The 18,212-nt window shown below is 36.0% G+C and overlaps 1 protein-coding gene across 3 annotated transcripts in view; it reads right to left on the bottom strand.

The window, feature by feature from the left end:
• zc3h18 (zinc finger CCCH-type containing 18) overlaps positions 1 to 15,370 on the bottom strand; it is a 48,200-nt gene extending 32,830 nt beyond the window's left edge. For all 3 annotated transcript variants that reach the window (XM_082182470.1, XM_082182471.1, XM_082182472.1), the window contains exons 1-9: positions 15,203 to 15,370; positions 13,095 to 13,984; positions 12,025 to 12,109; positions 8,633 to 8,790; positions 8,439 to 8,534; positions 8,197 to 8,354; positions 7,095 to 7,124; positions 6,493 to 6,604; positions 5,948 to 6,234 (exon numbers count right to left, since the gene is read on the bottom strand). In XM_082182470.1, coding sequence (XP_082038596.1) covers positions 5,948 to 6,234; positions 6,493 to 6,604; positions 7,095 to 7,124; positions 8,197 to 8,354; positions 8,439 to 8,534; positions 8,633 to 8,790; positions 12,025 to 12,109; positions 13,095 to 13,973 — 1,805 coding nt within the window. In that variant the 5' untranslated portion in view covers positions 13,974 to 13,984; positions 15,203 to 15,370. The remainder of the gene's footprint in view (positions 1 to 5,947; positions 6,235 to 6,492; positions 6,605 to 7,094; positions 7,125 to 8,196; positions 8,355 to 8,438; positions 8,535 to 8,632; positions 8,791 to 12,024; positions 12,110 to 13,094; positions 13,985 to 15,202) is intronic.
• Between the last annotated feature and the right edge of the window lie 2,842 nt (positions 15,371 to 18,212).

Here is an 18,212-nt window from a genome sequence, read left to right as displayed (position 1 = left end):
TCTTATGATATGTAATTTGTGTTAAGTTGCTTTATTGAGAGCCGCCATGAGACCGCTAAAACGTGACAGTGTAATTCAGGCTGCATAAGTTACGAAGTTGATGTCCGCCATTTTGTGTTTGTCTGGGGGGGAACTCCTAGTACTAACTTGAGGACAAAACGTGGCCATGATATCATTTTAGTTAACCTGACATCCTCAGTTGGTTCTGGCTTAGTGCCCTAGGCAAGATAAGATTTTGGAGTCTCTAAATTAGAGAAAAAAACTAATTTAACAATTATTGTTATTAATATTTTAACATTTAATTATAGCCTTTAAAAAAAGCTAACATTTAATGTATGGTGAACTTAAAACAATCTTCACTTAAACTCATTGTTAGAATGGGTTGTAAAACTGTCACATTTAGCTGTGCCTTTAATACATCAGGGTTCAACACTAAGTTTTTATTCCTAGGCAGGACGGTTCATATTTTTACCTGCCCTGCAAAAATGCACAAAAAAAGTGTTGTTTTTGACCCATATAAACAGTACTTTAAAGGGGTGGTTGATTATGATTATTATATTAGATATGAACTCTGTATTTATTAAGTCTTGTGTACGTTAACTTGAGTGCAGGTCTCAATTCCAACATAAAACTGAAAAACATGGGTGTCCATTAACGCGCCCGATAAGCATTCGCTAAACGAATTAGAACGATTCCCCGAATGTTTTGCTTTAGGACACAGTATATTTTACAACTATAAACCAAAAACATTTCAAAACATTTTTCATTTATTGAATAAATGTTGTTATTTCAGGCCAAATACAATAAGAATATCAATAAAATAAAAGTGGTGTTATGGGTTAATTGCTAGTGTTACTTCAAAACTAAGTATTGTTTGATTATATTACATTGACATTATTAATTAATTGACTAATTTTGTATTTAATGAACGAGGACCAAATTTGTTTGCTGTAATCTACTAATGTATCCACCTTATTATTATTATCAGTGCAGAAGTAAGCTATTTTACGTGAATATGCAAGACTTCCAATTCATTTGCTGCCCAGAGTGTTACTGCCAGGATCCGCCACTAGAAATCCTCATGAATTAAAAATTTAAAGACATAAATTAATCAAATTTGGCAGTTATGTAAAAAACTTCTGTTCTGTCACTTATCGTCAGCTATTTGATGCAAGGAGGCTTTTGCCGCTCCTGCAAGTTCTCATCACATCACCAAGACATCCTTTTCAAGCACTACAGAACTTGCCATTGGTCAGTTAGTGCAACTTCCTTTCCCAGTTTACACCCAGAATGTGTTTGTATTTGGGGCTTTAAAAATACATCTGTGGAGGGTACATCCAAAGACTGGCATTAAGGAGAATGCCACACTCCTCTCAATTTAAGAGGGCATCATGAGAATACTAAAATTCTGATGAAATTACACTAAACACTGAGTGAAGAAACCCTGACATACTTTCCGTTTTTCCTTTTTTGTGTGTGTGACTTTTGCAGTCTAACAAAATATTTGTAAATGTTTTAGATGTTTAATGTTTATAAATTGTTAAGATGCCGTTTCATGAGCTCAAAATACCTCTGTGAGAATACAAAAATTCAAGTGAAGATACACTGGACATTTAAAGTAACCCTCTCCAGTTACTTGCATTTTATGGTGTTTTTGACATTTTTGCACTAGCAAATATTTGTAGAGGTTTAATGTTTAAACTGTTAAGCTGCAGTTTCATGAACTCAAAGTACCTAAATGCTAAAAATGTCAGTGAAATTTCTCTAAACACTGGGTGAGTACACTCCCCAGTTACTTACATTTGATGGTATTTTTTTATGTTTTTGCAGATAATTTATGTTTTTCAAATAGGCCTAATTGTGATTTTGTTAATGTGAGGTGCAATTCATCAGCATTGTGTATCTTATCAGAATCCTGAATTTAAAGGCATGATTTTTAAGGTCTACTGTGCAGAAAAATGCAATGTATTTACCATTTTAAGGTATTTTCACAATACTGTTGTAGATTTAATAAAATGTATTGAATAAACTATTATATTATTAAATAAACTGGCAGAATGGCTTGAGTGTTTAATATATAATGATGTTTTTTTGGAGGGCAAAGGGGAATAATACAGTAATTTTACTAATATAAATTTACCAATATACATTTTTAGTTTAGGTAAAACTAAATGCAACTACAATTTAAAATATATAATTAGATCAATAACATGGCTTGGTAAACTAAATTTTTTTCAATTGGTTCAACGTATTATTTCTCATTGAGCAAATGTTAACAGACTATTGCAACAATTAATCAAATACAATTTCCAGAATTTCACTTGGGCCAATTGAAAAATTTAGATGTGACCAGTCACTAGAATATTTTGAGTTGGAGAGGTTAGAATTTTTTTACAGTGTAGAAAATTGTGTTTTTGCTCACCCTCAAAAAGTGACAATATTAACATGCTATATAAAAATATCTGTGGGGTATTGTGAGCTGAAACTTCACATACACACTCTGAGGACATCAAAGACTTATTTTACTTATCTTGTGAAAAGGGCATTATACCACCCCTTTAAGATTTTCAGGTAGGTCCAACAGGTAGGAACAGAAATTGAATAGAATAATCCTTATTAAAGCTACAAACGTTATTTAGTCAAGAGAAGCGAGTGATTTTCTCATTGTCTTAACATTAAACAGACAGTAGTAGGTTTAATAGGCTGCTGTCACTTTAAAGACATGACGCACATGACCCGGATCTGACAAACATCCCATTTTCGCACAACTCTTTGCGTTCATTTAACATTAACTTAGTAAATGAGAACAGTTCGTGACATCGTGTGGAGCAACATGTGAACGGAGCCGCTCTGAAACACACGTAAATAATTAAAGGGCATGTACATATATATTAAACCCGTAAAGCATTTATTTATTTAATTGAATCGCAGTCTTTGCGAATTCACAATAGCACTATCCTATATGGTTTTAAAATGGTTTTAATAAATCGTGCAGCCTTAGTGTAATAATTCATGGATTATCAACCTTGGAAAGAGACACATTCTGTGTTTTACCGGTTACTTGACATGGGTAAATTGCAATAGAGGATTTTTTTTTAAATAGAGTACTCGAATTTAAATCTAGGAATCATGACAGTCCTAATATATACACACATGTACATAATGATATACAATAATAAAAATATTTTTTTAAATAAATAAAAATATATTATAAAAATATTTATTTAGCATTTCATAAAATGATAGAAAAAAGTATTTTAGCAATGAGACATTACACAATTCAGTTTTAATGAACAAAATGTAGTGCATGTTCAAGTTTTCACTTTCAAATAAGATCAGTGGAACTGAAACTCCATGTTTGTAGATCAAAGACATAGTGGCAGAAATAAATGATAGTGTTTTTCTCAAGTTTCAAGCTGACTAAATTGTTATGTTCACAAAATGGGGAGAGTTACATCAGAAAATTTTTTTTTTGAAATGTTTGAAATTTGAGACACAACAGCATTCTTTGCAGTCAAAAACTAGCTAGGTGTGAATCTCTTCCTACCCTGCCTGGTATCATGGGACAGATTCCTGCATTTCACAGTCTCCCATTGCAGAATTCTAAGAACACGAGGGATTTACTCATGTGAGGGGGAAATTTATTGTGTGGGATCTTGGCTTAATGAATGAAATTCGAATCTCTTTTTTTTATTGAAGAAAAATGAGAGCTTTTTCTGTGTAGGTGTAGGTCAAAAGAGCAGCACTGGTGTGACCATGAGATATGAATCTCCAGGAAATTTCCCATAAAGTGACCATAATCAAATATGCAATCTGAGTCTGTGGTTAAGTGAACACAGTGATAAAGAAATCGCTGTGAGGGGAAATAAACCCAACTTGAAAAGACTATTGTTATAATGTCAGGAAATACCTAAATTCCAGAAGAATTAGAATGCGTATTCAAACTAGTTACAACTGCAACAACAGTGCAAGTAATCTAATAGAAAAGGCACCCTGCAGTGCTTTCCACAAAGAATTAATATAGGCTAAATGTTAATTGAGGCCAAAGCTAATTTTATGTTCATTAACTGTTTAAACATAACATACATGGCTAAAACAGCAACATTATTTTGTCTTTATTTTATCCTTCAAGTTTTAGTTAGTTTGATTTTTTAAAGATAATATACAACTATACATTTCTATGACTCAGTTCCTCAATTCCACAATTTGTCCTGAACTGGCAAACATTCTGTCAATAGAAATAAGAATTATTCCGATTTTTTTATTTTAACAATACTTTTCCCATCAACCGGTTAAAATGTAGAACACTGCTGTATGCTGCGTCAAAGAGGCATGTGTGCACTCTGATGTAAACAAGCACAACACGCATGAGAAGTGCATGGCAGAACGAGTGAAGTAGACGTGCTGAGTGAAAATGCAGTCACGCTCTGACAGCAGATGACACAGATGAAACAGCAGAAATGCAGCCGTTACTCCAGTAACGCCATAAAGCAGCTGCGCTACTTTCTGTTTCTGAACAAATTAACGTTTTAAACAGACATTCAGATTTTTGTATTTGCAGTCATGGTGTTTATCGCAGCACCAAATACTTACATATAGACTTAATTAGGCTATTTATTTTCAAACTTAAAACATTTTTACATTTTAATCTGGACTATTACATGCCCGAGATATTGATTGAAAATGTTCTGATTCTTTATTATCAGTTCTGAGGCTCTATTAATTCTTTCATTAACAAACTGAAAATGTTAATAGCATTTTAACATATTCACCTGAATAGAATGAATCATCAAAAAGGTGTGTGTTTTAGTACATTAAGGCACTTTAAGCGTGGGTAGTTCGACCAATAAGAATTAAGCATCTCCTTAGCCTGGAGTTGGTTCACCCTCCACCTTTGCTGCCCATGCGTAGTGGTTTATAAAGACATTTGACTTTTTACAAGATTATTTCCTTTATCGGCAAGAGCTACTGTTGTCAGAAAGAGAGTTTCTGGTGGTCGATAAAAAAGGAAATGGAATATTAACATTGTTGCTGTTTAATTGGCAAATTAATCGTAGATGGTTTTAATTACAGGTTACAAATGTAATCCTGGAATTGTTATTCTGTGTTTAAAATTAAGTGGTGCAACAACTCGATTTAGACACATGAATTAAAACTATGAATAGCACCAAATTAATAAAAAACACAATATATTGTTCTGTTTTCTATCATGCGGCGTGCACAATTGTGATATGTAAGATAAATGCAAGTGCACCAGGGTTCGGTAGAATCAAGTTGAGTGTGAAACCAGACAAACTCTGCGGGGGGGGCACCGGGAACAAATCGCACTCGGACTCTGACCGCAGCAAATGTGCCCAGTGTGAAAGCCCCCTAAGTATCAACTAGGTACCGAAGTACCAGTCCTTTTGACAACCCTATCAACATGGAGTCTGGTGCACATAGTAGCTTATTTGAAAAGAAACTTCTCGCTAAGCCAGAAAAGAGACAATATGACCAACATGCAAAACAAGTATAACCACAGTTTGTCACACAATTAAATCTGAATTTGATCCTACCACAACAACAGACCAGCATACAAAAAGGGGACGCTCGCTGATTTTAAAACGCAGCAGTCTCTGTGAATGATTGTATAGAAAACACCAAAGAAATTAGTGGAAGTGCATGTAGAATTTGTGGTCAGAATTTCCATCCATCCAAAAAGAAGTACCAAATGAGATTAAACCTTCCACACTTTTACAAAATACAGGTATTATACTAATTCAGGTGGCACTCATTGCACCAGACTTCAAAATACAACTAAACACCTATATCCCAAAAAGATGCATAGCAGCCAGGCAATCAAACTGGAACAGGCAGATTTCGTCAGTTTTGTGATTTTAGAGCGCAACATGCATCAGTCGTTATTGGACTTTGTTCCATCTAAGACTGTAGGAAGCTTGAAACTGACCTGGGTGGCATGTTTGTGGGCGAACGTGGTTTGAGTGGCTTCTCCTTCTCATCCTTTTTCTCCCGTGGCTCTCTGGGAGGCCGCTCTCTTGGCCTTCCCTCCTTTTCGTCCCGTTTCAGACGATCTCTTTCCCATTCCTCCTTCCTTCGGCGGCTCTCTTTCTCCCGTTCCCGCTCTCTCTCCCTTTCCCGCTCTCTCTGCCTGCGCTCCCTCTCACGGTGGTCTCTCTCGTTCTCCCGTTCCCTCTCCCTGTGGCGCTCGCGTGGATCACGCTCCCGCTCTCGGTCCTGATGCACAAGAAAAAGAAAAATCTCAGTTGTTCAGTAGTACAAATACAGGTACACAGGTCTCAGGGATACTTAATTCTGCTATATTCTATATTTTTGTATTATACACAATTTTGGCATAATTTGGCAAACACATCATATGCATGCACACTGTGAATATTTAAAAGATAAGTAACTTCGCATTTTAGTTTTATGCTAAAAGCCCTTTGGAAGAAATAACAAAAAACAAGTAAAACATATGAACACTACATCACTCACAGGGTAGTACGGCAGTGGGGTCTCTGTGTACTGCACTCGGAAATTCTCATACTGGCCTCCTCGCCAAAAAGCTTCCATCTCATAATCGTAGTATGGGTCACCATATGGATCACTACCACAAAAAAGGTTGTTAAAAATACAGTTGGGAAGAGTGATAAACTGGGGTTTAAATGAATAGTGAGGGTAGGGGTGGGCAATATGACCAAAATCTTATGTCATGATATGAGTAATTTTATTTCACGATAGCAAAATATATATATTAACATCTATCTCACGTGCTAAGAAGCGGCTTCATGTGCGCGCATCTCTCAGAGAGAGTACTGAAATGAGTTGTCTTTCGCTGCTCATTGCTTTTCAACAGTTTAAAATCACCTTTATTTAAATCGCAATGCTTAAAAACGCATGCAAACGATAAGCTTTCGTGACGGCGTACCACAGCAATGTCACTTGAGTTTAACTGCGATAGAGACGATGGTCCAAATTTTCTACCGGTTAATCATGTTTACCAGTATATCGCCCATTCATAAGTGAGGGGGTACAAGTTAATATATAGTTAATATACAAATTGTATTGAAGGGAAGCATTTCATTTATAGTACTCACCCGTAACTTGGATCTCTGAACTCAATATCACTGCAATGCAGAGAGAGAAAAAGGGTCAAAATTAGAGTGCTTTTTTAAATCAACAATAATTAAGATAAAATTACATGAATATTTAAGGATCATTGTATATTTTAGGTACAGGCCATCATTTAGGCTGTTTTCCATTTTGCCATTTGAGCAAAACAATAGTTTTAGATGGATGACAATTACCCATTACTTTTTAACAAACTACCTTTGTTTTTTTTAACAAATTACCAAATGTTTTACTACATTTGAAATTAAAGGCTTAGTTTATTACCCCAAAATGAAAAGAATTTCATCACCCACTCACCCTCATCGTGTCATTCCAAACCCGTAAGACTTTCGTTCAACTTCGAATCGCAAAAGCAGATATTTTAAATGAAATCGGAGATATTTTTGTCCCCTCATTGACAGTCCACGCAGTTACCACTTTGTCGCTTAAAGAGATCGTCAAACTAATCCATATGAACAAAGTGGTTTAGTAAATTTTCTGAAGAGATTTGATCACTTTATATGATGAACAGATTTAATTTATGCTTTTATTTACATTTAAACATTGATCATCGAACATAAACAGAAGCGCAACCGAACTTGCTGGATGTGTAAGAAACAAATCTCATTGGTTCTTGCTGAAGCTCAAACGTGCTGCGTAACACGTGAATGAACCTCAATGGTTGCGCATCAAGTGAACACGCTTGATCTTCACATTACCATATCTGATGTGTGTTGATAAATGTTTTATGTGAATAAAAGCCTAAATTAAATCTGTTCGTCATAAAAAGCGATCGTGTCTCTTTAGAAAATTTGAACCAAACCGCTCAATTTCTATGGATTAGTTTTACAATCTCTATGAACTTCTTTGAAGCGTCAAAGCTGTAGTTGTGTGGACTGTCAATGGTGAGTACAGAAATTTCTCAGATTTCATTAAAAAATATCTTCATGTGTTTGGAACGACATGAGGGTGAGTAAATGATGACAGAATTTTCATGCCTTTAAAGGAGCAGCAGAAACTTACCAGTGACCAAAGATAAGTGGAAGAGATCAAACTCTAATAAGCTACTGATAAGTTATGGTTTCTTACCCAGCATCTCTGATCTCTCTGGTTATACGATAGCCACGTTCCCTGAAGAAGTCATTTTCTTTGTCAAAGTCTCGATCATCTTCACCTATGGTTACGGTAAAACGTTTTTCCTCGAAATCTGGTTCCTGCTCTTTACGGATGGTGGCTTTCTTCAACACCTAAAGGGAAAGCAGAGGGTTTTTTTTGAGTTGGAATCTTACAATGTCTTTCATCCTTAATATAATGTATTTTGAAAACCGTACCTCTTTGGCATGTCTAAGGCCTCTTTCCCAGGCGCTCTCCACCGGAGGATCTAGAGGCGGCGGAGGGGGAGGCAACTCTTCTGTGGCAGGGGTTCCCTGAAAGAAATGAAGATTCAAATGTTGAGTTGAAATTGAAACAATTTTAATTCAAGAAGAAACAAATTAGTTGAAAATGAATTAAAAAGGATGCATACCCAGGGGTTAGCAGGCATGAGGGGGTGAGGTCCTCCTCCTCCTCCAGGAGGAGCTCCGTTAGGAGAGAAGGGGTCTGGCTTGGAGATGAGGGAGTAATTGCCTTTATCATTGACTCCTGGATGGATGAACCTACAGATCATGCCCCATGTGCAGTTACCTGTCAGAGACCAGAAAGAAGCCATTATGATATTTAAATATGTTGAGCAGACCATGAAGGTACAAAAAAGCATAAAGTGGAATGATATAAAAAAAACAATAAAAAAAAAACTATTATATGATAATATTATGCCCCTAAAACTCAAGATATCAGGGGAAAAATGCCCCTGTACGAGTTGTCGTCTCATATTTATATCCTATTATACAGTTAAGCAATCTCACGTGCGTAAAGAGTGCAATATCACATGAGTGCTTATTTTATCCTGAATAGCATGTGTGCAAAAATTATATTGATTTTATACAAAAGTTAAATTAATAAGTTAATAGTGTAATATTTTAGACACAAATATTTTGCTCAGTTATGCCAACAAAAATATTTCCTTCAAAACCAGAGCAGAACTGTTGTGCATCTCCTAGCAATTCACAGCACTGTTTCGTGACTGAATGAATCCACGTTTTGAGTTTATCGGTGAACCAATGATTAAATGGCCCATTCATAAAGAGAGCCATTTACTTCATTCCTGAATGAACCAGCTATTTGAACGAATAGAATAAATGAATGAATAAATGACTCAATGACTTATTCATTTAGACATTTACCACCATCTACTGATAGTTTTAGTTTCTTATTTAGAGTATAATCTCATTAAAAAAATAATTTCATATTATGGGGATTTTCCCCACCCAAAATTACAATTGTGTTTATTTATTATTTACATTTACTTAACCTCAAATAATTTCAAACCTGTATGACTTACTTTCTTTTGCGGAACATAAAAATGAATAGAGAAAGAAAATACATTCCTTTCTTTGTTATCAACAACATGAAGTGCATAAAATATTACAGTGTATAATTATGAATGAAAGTATAATGAGTATAATGAAAATATGAAATAAAAAATAGTTTTATAAAATAGTTTCAAATAATTTAAAAATAAAAATAAAACACCTGCTAAAAACAATACAAAATTATTTTGTTTACCTGCATGTCATGTAACTATTAACCTACATCAGTGAATCATGAACTTTATTCTATTATTTATTATTGACTTCATTTTATTATTGACCTAACTTATTAACAAAATCTCAGGGGCTACTTTTTATATATTAGTTCATTGTTAATATACTAGGTCAAAGGTTCAGCTGATAAAAAAGCTCATGTACATTTGAAATAACATGAATTTGTACATTGTGTTTAAAAGACAAAAGGCTTCCAAATACAGTAATACATGGTTAAATGATTCACTGAGTGATCAAATGATAATTCATGTGTTTGTCAGGAGCTGATTACATATGTAATGTTGCGAAAACACTTAACAGTGAAATTATTTCTGTAAATCCAGTGATCAAATGCTGTGGGTCTGAATGTATTTAAGCAGTAGGCTTTTTAGAAAGTATAATTTAAAAGATAAAAATGTAGTTGTAGTAGATTACAAATGTAGTAGATTTTTGCTGATTCCGATTTTCTTTGACAGCATATACAAACAAAAATTTGTTTACTAACAAAATTAAAATGTCAATAAAAAAATAAGATCAAATAAACAAATTGCAAACAACAGCACAAATAAATGCAAATTAATAAAGAGATATGAAATAAAAACTGCTTTAAGTTTAAGTTAAAGTTAGACAGTAGATTAGAATTCGGGTAAGAAATACAACAGAACTTAAAGTAATCAAATGTAGAATAACACTGACTGGATAGTTCATTCATAGTAAAAATTAAATACAGATTAATGCTTAATTACAAAAGTTATTCAGTCAAGAGCAGTGAGTGATTTTCTCTTTGATTAACCTGACAGACAGCACTAGGAATATTAGGCTGCTGTCACTTTAAGAGTTTATGCACAGATCCAATATACCGTTACACACTACATGCGTTTTCTCTCAACTATTTACGTGAGTGAGAGAAGGCGGGTGTGTGCCACTTCGCCTAGGCTTTACAGACTCAGAGAATGGGCTGAAAAAGAGAAAATATCCAGTAAACGGCAGTTCTGTGAGCGAAAATGCCTTGTTGATGCCAGAGGAGAAGTCAGAGGAGAATGACCAGACTGGTTCAAGCTGATAGAGAAGCAGCAGTAACTCAAATAATCACTCGTAACAACCGAGGTCCGCAGAAGAGCATCTCGTGAACGCACAACACGTCGAACCTTGAAGCAGACGGGCTACAGCAGCAAAAGACACATCGGGTGCCAATCCTGTCAGATAAGAACTAGAAACTGAGGCTTCAATTCACATGGGCTCAGCAAAATCGGACAATAGAAGATTGGAAAAAACATTGCCTGTTCTGATGTGGCTCAATTTGTGCGACATTCAGATGGTAGGGTCAGAATTTGGTGAAAACAACAAGAAAGCATGGATCCATCTGGCCTTAGCCTCTCCAATAGAGCAACTTTGGGATGTGGTGTGATGCTATCATGTCAATATGGACCAAAATCTCTGAGGAATGTTTCAAGCACCTTGTTGAATCTATGCCACAATGAATTAAGGCAGTTCTGAAGGCAAAGGGGGTCCAGCCCAGTACTAGCAAGGTATACCAAATAAAGTGACCAGTGAGTATGAGTGAGTGAGTGTGTGTGTGCCTACTTAACTATATTTTGGGGACAAATTTGTAAAAGTGACCAAAACCTGAAAGAAAATCTCCAAAAACCTCCCTTTAGTGTCATCCTCATTTGTAAATCTGGTATAAAAAGTAATAAAAGTTTTTTTTTTTTATGTAAAAATGCAGGAAGTTTTGTGTGATGGGTAGGTTTAGGGGTAAGGTTAGTGTAAGGGGATAGAATATACAGTTTGTACAGAATAAAAACCATTACGTCTATGGAATGTCCCCATTTAGATAGCTAAGTAATGGTGTGTGTGTATAGTTTCATACTTTTTAAATAATTAAATTAATTTATCACATTAACATCAAAACCATCTGCTGGTTTGCAGGATTTGCTCTGAGGATACATTTGCTCACGGGAGAGATACTGTATTCAATTGCTCCCCCTACTGTTGTAATTTGGGCATACACATAACAACAAACTAAATGCAAATGACGTGCATATCAAACTTGAAAAACTTTCCTTGATGATAACAAGCTTTCTATTATTACCTATTATAAAAACAAAATAAAAACTCAGACTACAAAGTACGTACATCAAAGTTAGTTCAGATATCAGCCGAATCATTACATTTAGAAATGCTGTATTAGAAGATGTATAACCATTCAGAGAATTCAGATGAATGAAGAACTTACCTTTCATGAAAAACCTGCAGATGGGCCGGGGTCGGATCTTTCTGTCCATGGGGTCCTTAACCTCCCCTTCTTCAAGGTCATCATCCTGAAATGAACAGGAAAAAACACCTATTACAGCAATTAATGACGACTGGTTATTGATGTTATTGTTTTAATCCAAATCAAGGGCAAGTAATTTACTCTACCATTCAAAAGTTTGGGGTCAGTAAGATGTTTTAAATAAGAAATTAATACTCAGCAAGGATGCATAAAATTGATCAAACATTACAGTAAAGACTTGTTCACAGTGTTACAAAGGATTTCAATTTCAAATAGCCTACCGGTAAATCCTATTCTACAATATTTTCATTTTCAAGAATCCTAAAAAAGGTATCACAGTTTCCACAAAAATATTAAGCAGCACAACTGTTCACAACATTGATAAATAATAAGAAATGTTTCTTGAATGACAAATCAACATATTAGACTGATCATATAAGGATCATGTGACACTGAAGACTGGAGTAATGGTGCTGTTCCTTTGCCATTTCAGGAATAAATTACATTTATATTAAAACAGAAAACAGTTATTTTTAATTGAACTAATATTTCTCAATATTGATGTTTTAAATGGATAATGAATGAATAGAGTCATGGTGACTTTTTTCAAGAACATACAGTAATCTGACTGCCCCCAAACTTTCGAATGGTAGTGTGTATATATATATTTTGTATTTACATATTATATAATTAGTCTATCAGGTGATCGATTAACATTGAGAGATTAAGTATTTTCTGCTTTAGCAGCAGTGTCATTTATTCTGATTAAAAAATATTTTTTTTTTGATTATATCAATGGCTCCCTCTACTGTTATGGCCTGGCCTAACAATCCACAAAAAAATTATGTGTATTATGCAAAGCTAACCTCCACAAATGTCGCATAAAAACTAAAAACTCAAGCTATTAAGAAAGGTTAGAATGTTTAATCATGAAACCATTAAAACTGTCACAAATGGCTCAGCAGTAGTGAACTGAGATTGAACAGCTCCTATAATCATATGATAATCACAAATGATTTCAAAATACTTACATCTATCTCTCCCTCATCAATCTCTCCGTCATCTTCCTCTTTCTTTTTATCACGGAAAGAATCTCTCCTGCCTCTTTCCCGTGAGTCTTCCCTTGAGTTTCTCAGCGGTGTGTCTTTATCTGGAGGCAGAATTGGTTTTCTTTCCTTTTTCTTCCGTCTCTTCTCCTCCTCTTCATCATCCTCTTCCTCGTCTTCTCCATCCTCCCCAGCGGGACCCTTCTCTGCCTCGTCCTCCTCAGGAGCAGCAGCACTAATCTCTTCTGGAACCTCCTCGTCATAATCCAGCTCATGTTCATCCAGATCTCTGGACACAGAAGATTCGTCCTTCAAATCACTCACTACCATCGCCGCCCTCCTCCGCCTCCTCCTCTCTTCTTCCTCATCATCCTCTTCGTCGAGCTCTGCACGGCCAGGCTTGGTGGTTGGCTCATCCTCCTCGTCTCGTTCCTCCTCCGCCGGGGTGAAAGGTAGCTCGTGTTCTGGGCCCGGTGAGTCAGGATCCGGTGATCTCGGCGTCTCAAGGATTTCTTCCTCTTCCTCCTCCAGGCTAGCATTCCGCCTGCTTCCTCGGAGCGTCAAACCAAGGTTTTGTTGGTGGACGTCTTCTCTCTCCTCCCGGTCTATCTTGTAGTCTTCCAGGTCTGAAATATCCTCTGGATCTTCTCCACCAGTAGCTACTCTGTCTCCATCCTCAAAATCTGAGTCTCCTCCTCCACCCTGTACTTCATTTTCATCATCATTCAAGAGCTCACTGTCTGACACTCCCTTGTCTACTTCTGCTGGGGACTCAGGCGACTCCAGCAGCTCGTTGTCAGAGAGACCCTTCTCTTCCTCCTCGGGAGATTGCGGGGACTGGGTGGGGCTCTCAGGCGTATCCATCAGCAAGAACTCTGAAGCAGACATTCAATGAAAGCCAAACAGTTAATTCAACAAAAATAAACTTATTCGACATTCACCTCAGAAACCCTCTACAGCAGAATTACAACACTTGCTGCAATAATATCTAACATATTTGTGGGTATATACATAATACAATGAACTGTACCACAGCAACATTTTAGACAAGAACCAAACAAGAGGCTTTGCTTACAGACATTACTGAAAACACTTGTTAAAAAAAAAAAAAAAAAGATTATTACTTCATTATATTCAATAATACATTTCATGAACACATAATATTTAAATTAAATGTCTCCAAAAAATATGCTTTAAAATAATTTTACAACCAGTTATCTCCTAAAACTCATCTTACTAACAAACAAACAGGCAAAAATAACGTCAGTGTTAATGCTTTGTCTATCAGGCGGTTGACTTGATACTAAATATAAAACAATTATAAAATATTCCTATTATCAACAAATCAAGAAACTTACAAATATTTTTAAAAATGAGCTATAATTTGTAAAATTACTAAAGAATAAGCTTTACTGTGGAAGATACCCTATATACTAAACTGGCTTTCAGAAAAATCACAAGACTAGATATTTTTTGAATGACAGTTGAGGCTGGCTAACACAAAGTTAAGTTAATATCAGTGTTATTTAGGTGAAAAATATAGTTACCATGATAATTTTATGCAAAGGTAGTCCTGAATATATGTAGCTCTTATTAAACGAATTAAGTACCTTACTAGTTCTTCCATAATAACACCTCTATATTAGCCTGCTAACGTAAAATAGCTTAAACGCATTCAAACTTTAAAAAGCAACTTTCCATACCACACAAAGGCCAATCATTGAATCATCTGGAACTTGTTTACCTTCTCAGATTTAAGGCAATGGATTCATGAGAGGGAGACCGACACATGTCTTACTAGCCGCTTTATCTTTAACGGGAGAGCTCGTTGATGGCGATGCGGCTAACAGGCCCGAATCCTGCCCGCACACTTAGAAAACGACACCATTTCCGACATTTCCCGAACGACTGCGTCGCTTAAACGCCGAGACTCGTGCTTAAATAACACATACGTCACTTTCTAAATCTAAATTCGCGAGTTACGGCGTTGCACAATGTTTCTTCGATGCACACTGGCTAAAATCTCATGCAACAATAAAGCGTTCCCTCCTGCACAACACACGGACATCGCGTATTAAAACACATTCGGTCACCTTTCAAACCACAGAGTCTCAAGAGACAGGGTCTCAGTGTAGGGAGTCACCCGGTCTCTTTCCTTGGGGTGACTGTGCTCAAACAATGAACGATCTGTCTGGGGTTCTTATTTTTCTCTACCGGAGAAATGCATAAACCCTGCACGACACAGTGAGAGCGGCCATTACCCAGACGTCATCAAAGCTCGACGAGACGATTTTTTGAATAGAACACAATTCACAAACAAGTAACAGAAAGAAAGACATCATTATTAATTATTGCTAGGAAACAATGAAAAAGAAACATATTAAGTACACAATACATAAACATACCGATGCGTAATATCATACATACAGGAACAAATATTACATAAAAAGTTATAAAAATAAATGATAGGCTATCAAAATAATCCAGTCATTTCCAAAATGGGGATCAACCTTGAACAAAATGCAACAGAAGCAAACTCAGCTGTTTTTGTAACCTCAATATGTCCTAAGGGGAAAAAAAAGCCCCGAAGAAAACCATTAGGGGAAAGTTTCGAAAAAGACCCAGCCTGTTCATACTAGTCCAGCCATTTTATGAAAAGAGGTTGAACAAATTGCAACAGAAGCAAACTCAACTGATTTTGTATCCTCAATATGTCCTGAGTAAGGGGAAAGTTTCGAAAAGGACCCAAATACACCCCATTCATACACCTATTCATTCTTTTTCGTGCGTGAATAGGGTAAAATTTTTAACCTTTAGATAGCTCCATGAAAATTACTGAGTTGATTACTTACATCAAGAAAAACAAAAAATGTTTTTTGAAATTGTTTGTTAACATGGACAAATGGTGCATAATCTAATTACGTGCTAATTTGCATAAATACCACAACAGAACTAAACATTGGGTATAGCCAGGTGAAAATGTCTTGTTGAATCTTGGTGACACATAACAGTAAAATACTTAATGTTAAGGTCTGAATGGAACCCATTTAGGCTACCCATGAGCATTAATACATAGAGGCAGGAAGAAGTACTTTAGAAACCAGCCTTTATTCATTTTTAAGAGATTGGGTTTGGGGCTGCGTCCGTGGTCCGTGGGACTGTTTCTAGGGGACGAGTCTGAGGGAAGAACAGGAGACAATGGTAAGGAGAATGCAGAAGACAAAGGGTAGGCAAAATAAAAAGTGAATCCCCAGAAACAGTCCCACGGACCCAGCCCCAAACCCCATCTCTGCAATAATAATTAATAAAGGCTGGTTTCTAAAGTACTTCTTCCTGCCTCTATGTATTAATGCTCATGGGTAGGCTAAATGGGTTCCAATCAGACCTTAACATTAAGTATTTTACTGTTATGTGTCACCAAGATTCAGCAAGACATTTTCACCTGGCTATACCCAATGTTTAGATCTGTTGTGGTATTTATGCAAATTAGCACATACGTAATTAGATTATGCGCCGTTTGTCCATGTTAACAAACAATGAAAAAAAACTTGTAATACATTTTTTGTTTGTCTTGATGCAGTAATTTTCATGGTGATATCTAAAGGTTCAAATGTTTACCCTATTCACGTAAGAAAAAGAAAGAATAGGTGTATGAATGGGGTGTATTTGGGACTTTTTTCGAAACTTTCCCCTAATGGGTTTCTTCGGGGCTTTTTTTTTCCTCACTCAGGACATATTGAGGATACAAAATCAGTTGAGTTTGCTTCTGTTGCAATTTGTTCAACCTCTTTTCATAAAATGACTGTACTAAAAGAGGTTTAGAAAGTTTATGAGGTTTAAGGTCACCATGAAATCAAAATGGACAAATCTTATTTTTTTATGAAATATTGCAGTATTTATTGTAAATGATTTATCCGTGCACATAATGTTTTTTACAAACAATTCATATTTAAAGTCACCATGAAAGCAAAATAGACTATATAAATGATTTATCCCTATTATAATAATAATAATAATAATAATATGCCCTTCCCACTTGCAGCAGCATCTCTTCTCTTCTCTGATGGCGTGTTTATCTCAGTCAGATCACAGCAATAGGAAACCACAACAATTCAGTGATCCAATCAATTCCCTATAGACAAAATTCGAGAATCAGCTTAAAGTCCCACTGAAGTGTCTTGAAACGCATAGCATTATTTAATGTGTTGACGTCATTTCCACAGGGTGGGACATCAAACAGCTCCTCCCCTTTTTTAAAATAGCCAATAGCGTTTTGTTTAAATATCACAGCTCAACCAGAGCCGTTGAGCTCGGTAAAGATGCAGTTTCCTCCTAATCTATAACCGTTTCTCCTCCTAATCTCCTCCATGTCACTTTAAACTTAAGCATTCTGTATAGAATTCAAATGGGTCCGATACGTTTTCTGATCTGCGCCGATTCGCGCATATGATCCGCTCTGTGCTATTGTGTCTCTGGACCGGAGCAGACTGTGTGCACCCTGTGGCGGTTCGCGTGACACTAACGTGAAACCAGAAAGCATGTTTATTTACAGTGCATGTCTGAATCGTTCCCTATCCCCTATATAGTGCATTATGTACCATTCACCATGTAGAAAACAGTAAATGTTTGAACAATTTTAGCCGGAGCTTCAGCGTCTATTTATAATGTAGGGGGCGGGATGCTTTAAAATTCTGGAGAGCATTTGATTGGACAGGAAATCTGATGAGAAGCCGAAGTGCAGAGTGATGTCATCAAAATCATTAATCCATATTAGCAGAAGTGAGAGATTTTGAATGTTTATATCTTCTAAATGCGAATTTTGTCATTGTTTTGGAGCACACTAGCTTATAGATAACACAAAGGCTAAAATATTCATAGCAAAAATAGTATAAAAACAGACTTTAAGTCTGACGTCACTGTTTCTGGGTCCAAACGCTCTATCAGATGCCAAAAGCAAACAACAAATGGTAGTAATATACACTTATGGTGTACTGTAATACTACCGAAAAATTATGATCGTAACATTTGTCGTCATACCAAAATCCCAGATGGCCAGACAGTGATTCATCTAATCTATCAAATATTGGTGTCCGGGATGCCATG

Source organism: Leuciscus leuciscus, assembly GCF_965113295.1.
Source record: "Leuciscus leuciscus genome assembly, chromosome: 10".
Classification (NCBI taxonomy): Eukaryota; Metazoa; Chordata; class Actinopteri; order Cypriniformes; family Leuciscidae; genus Leuciscus; species Leuciscus leuciscus.
The sequence above is the reverse complement of the archived record's forward strand: the minus strand, read 5'-3'. Positions and strand labels throughout refer to the sequence as shown.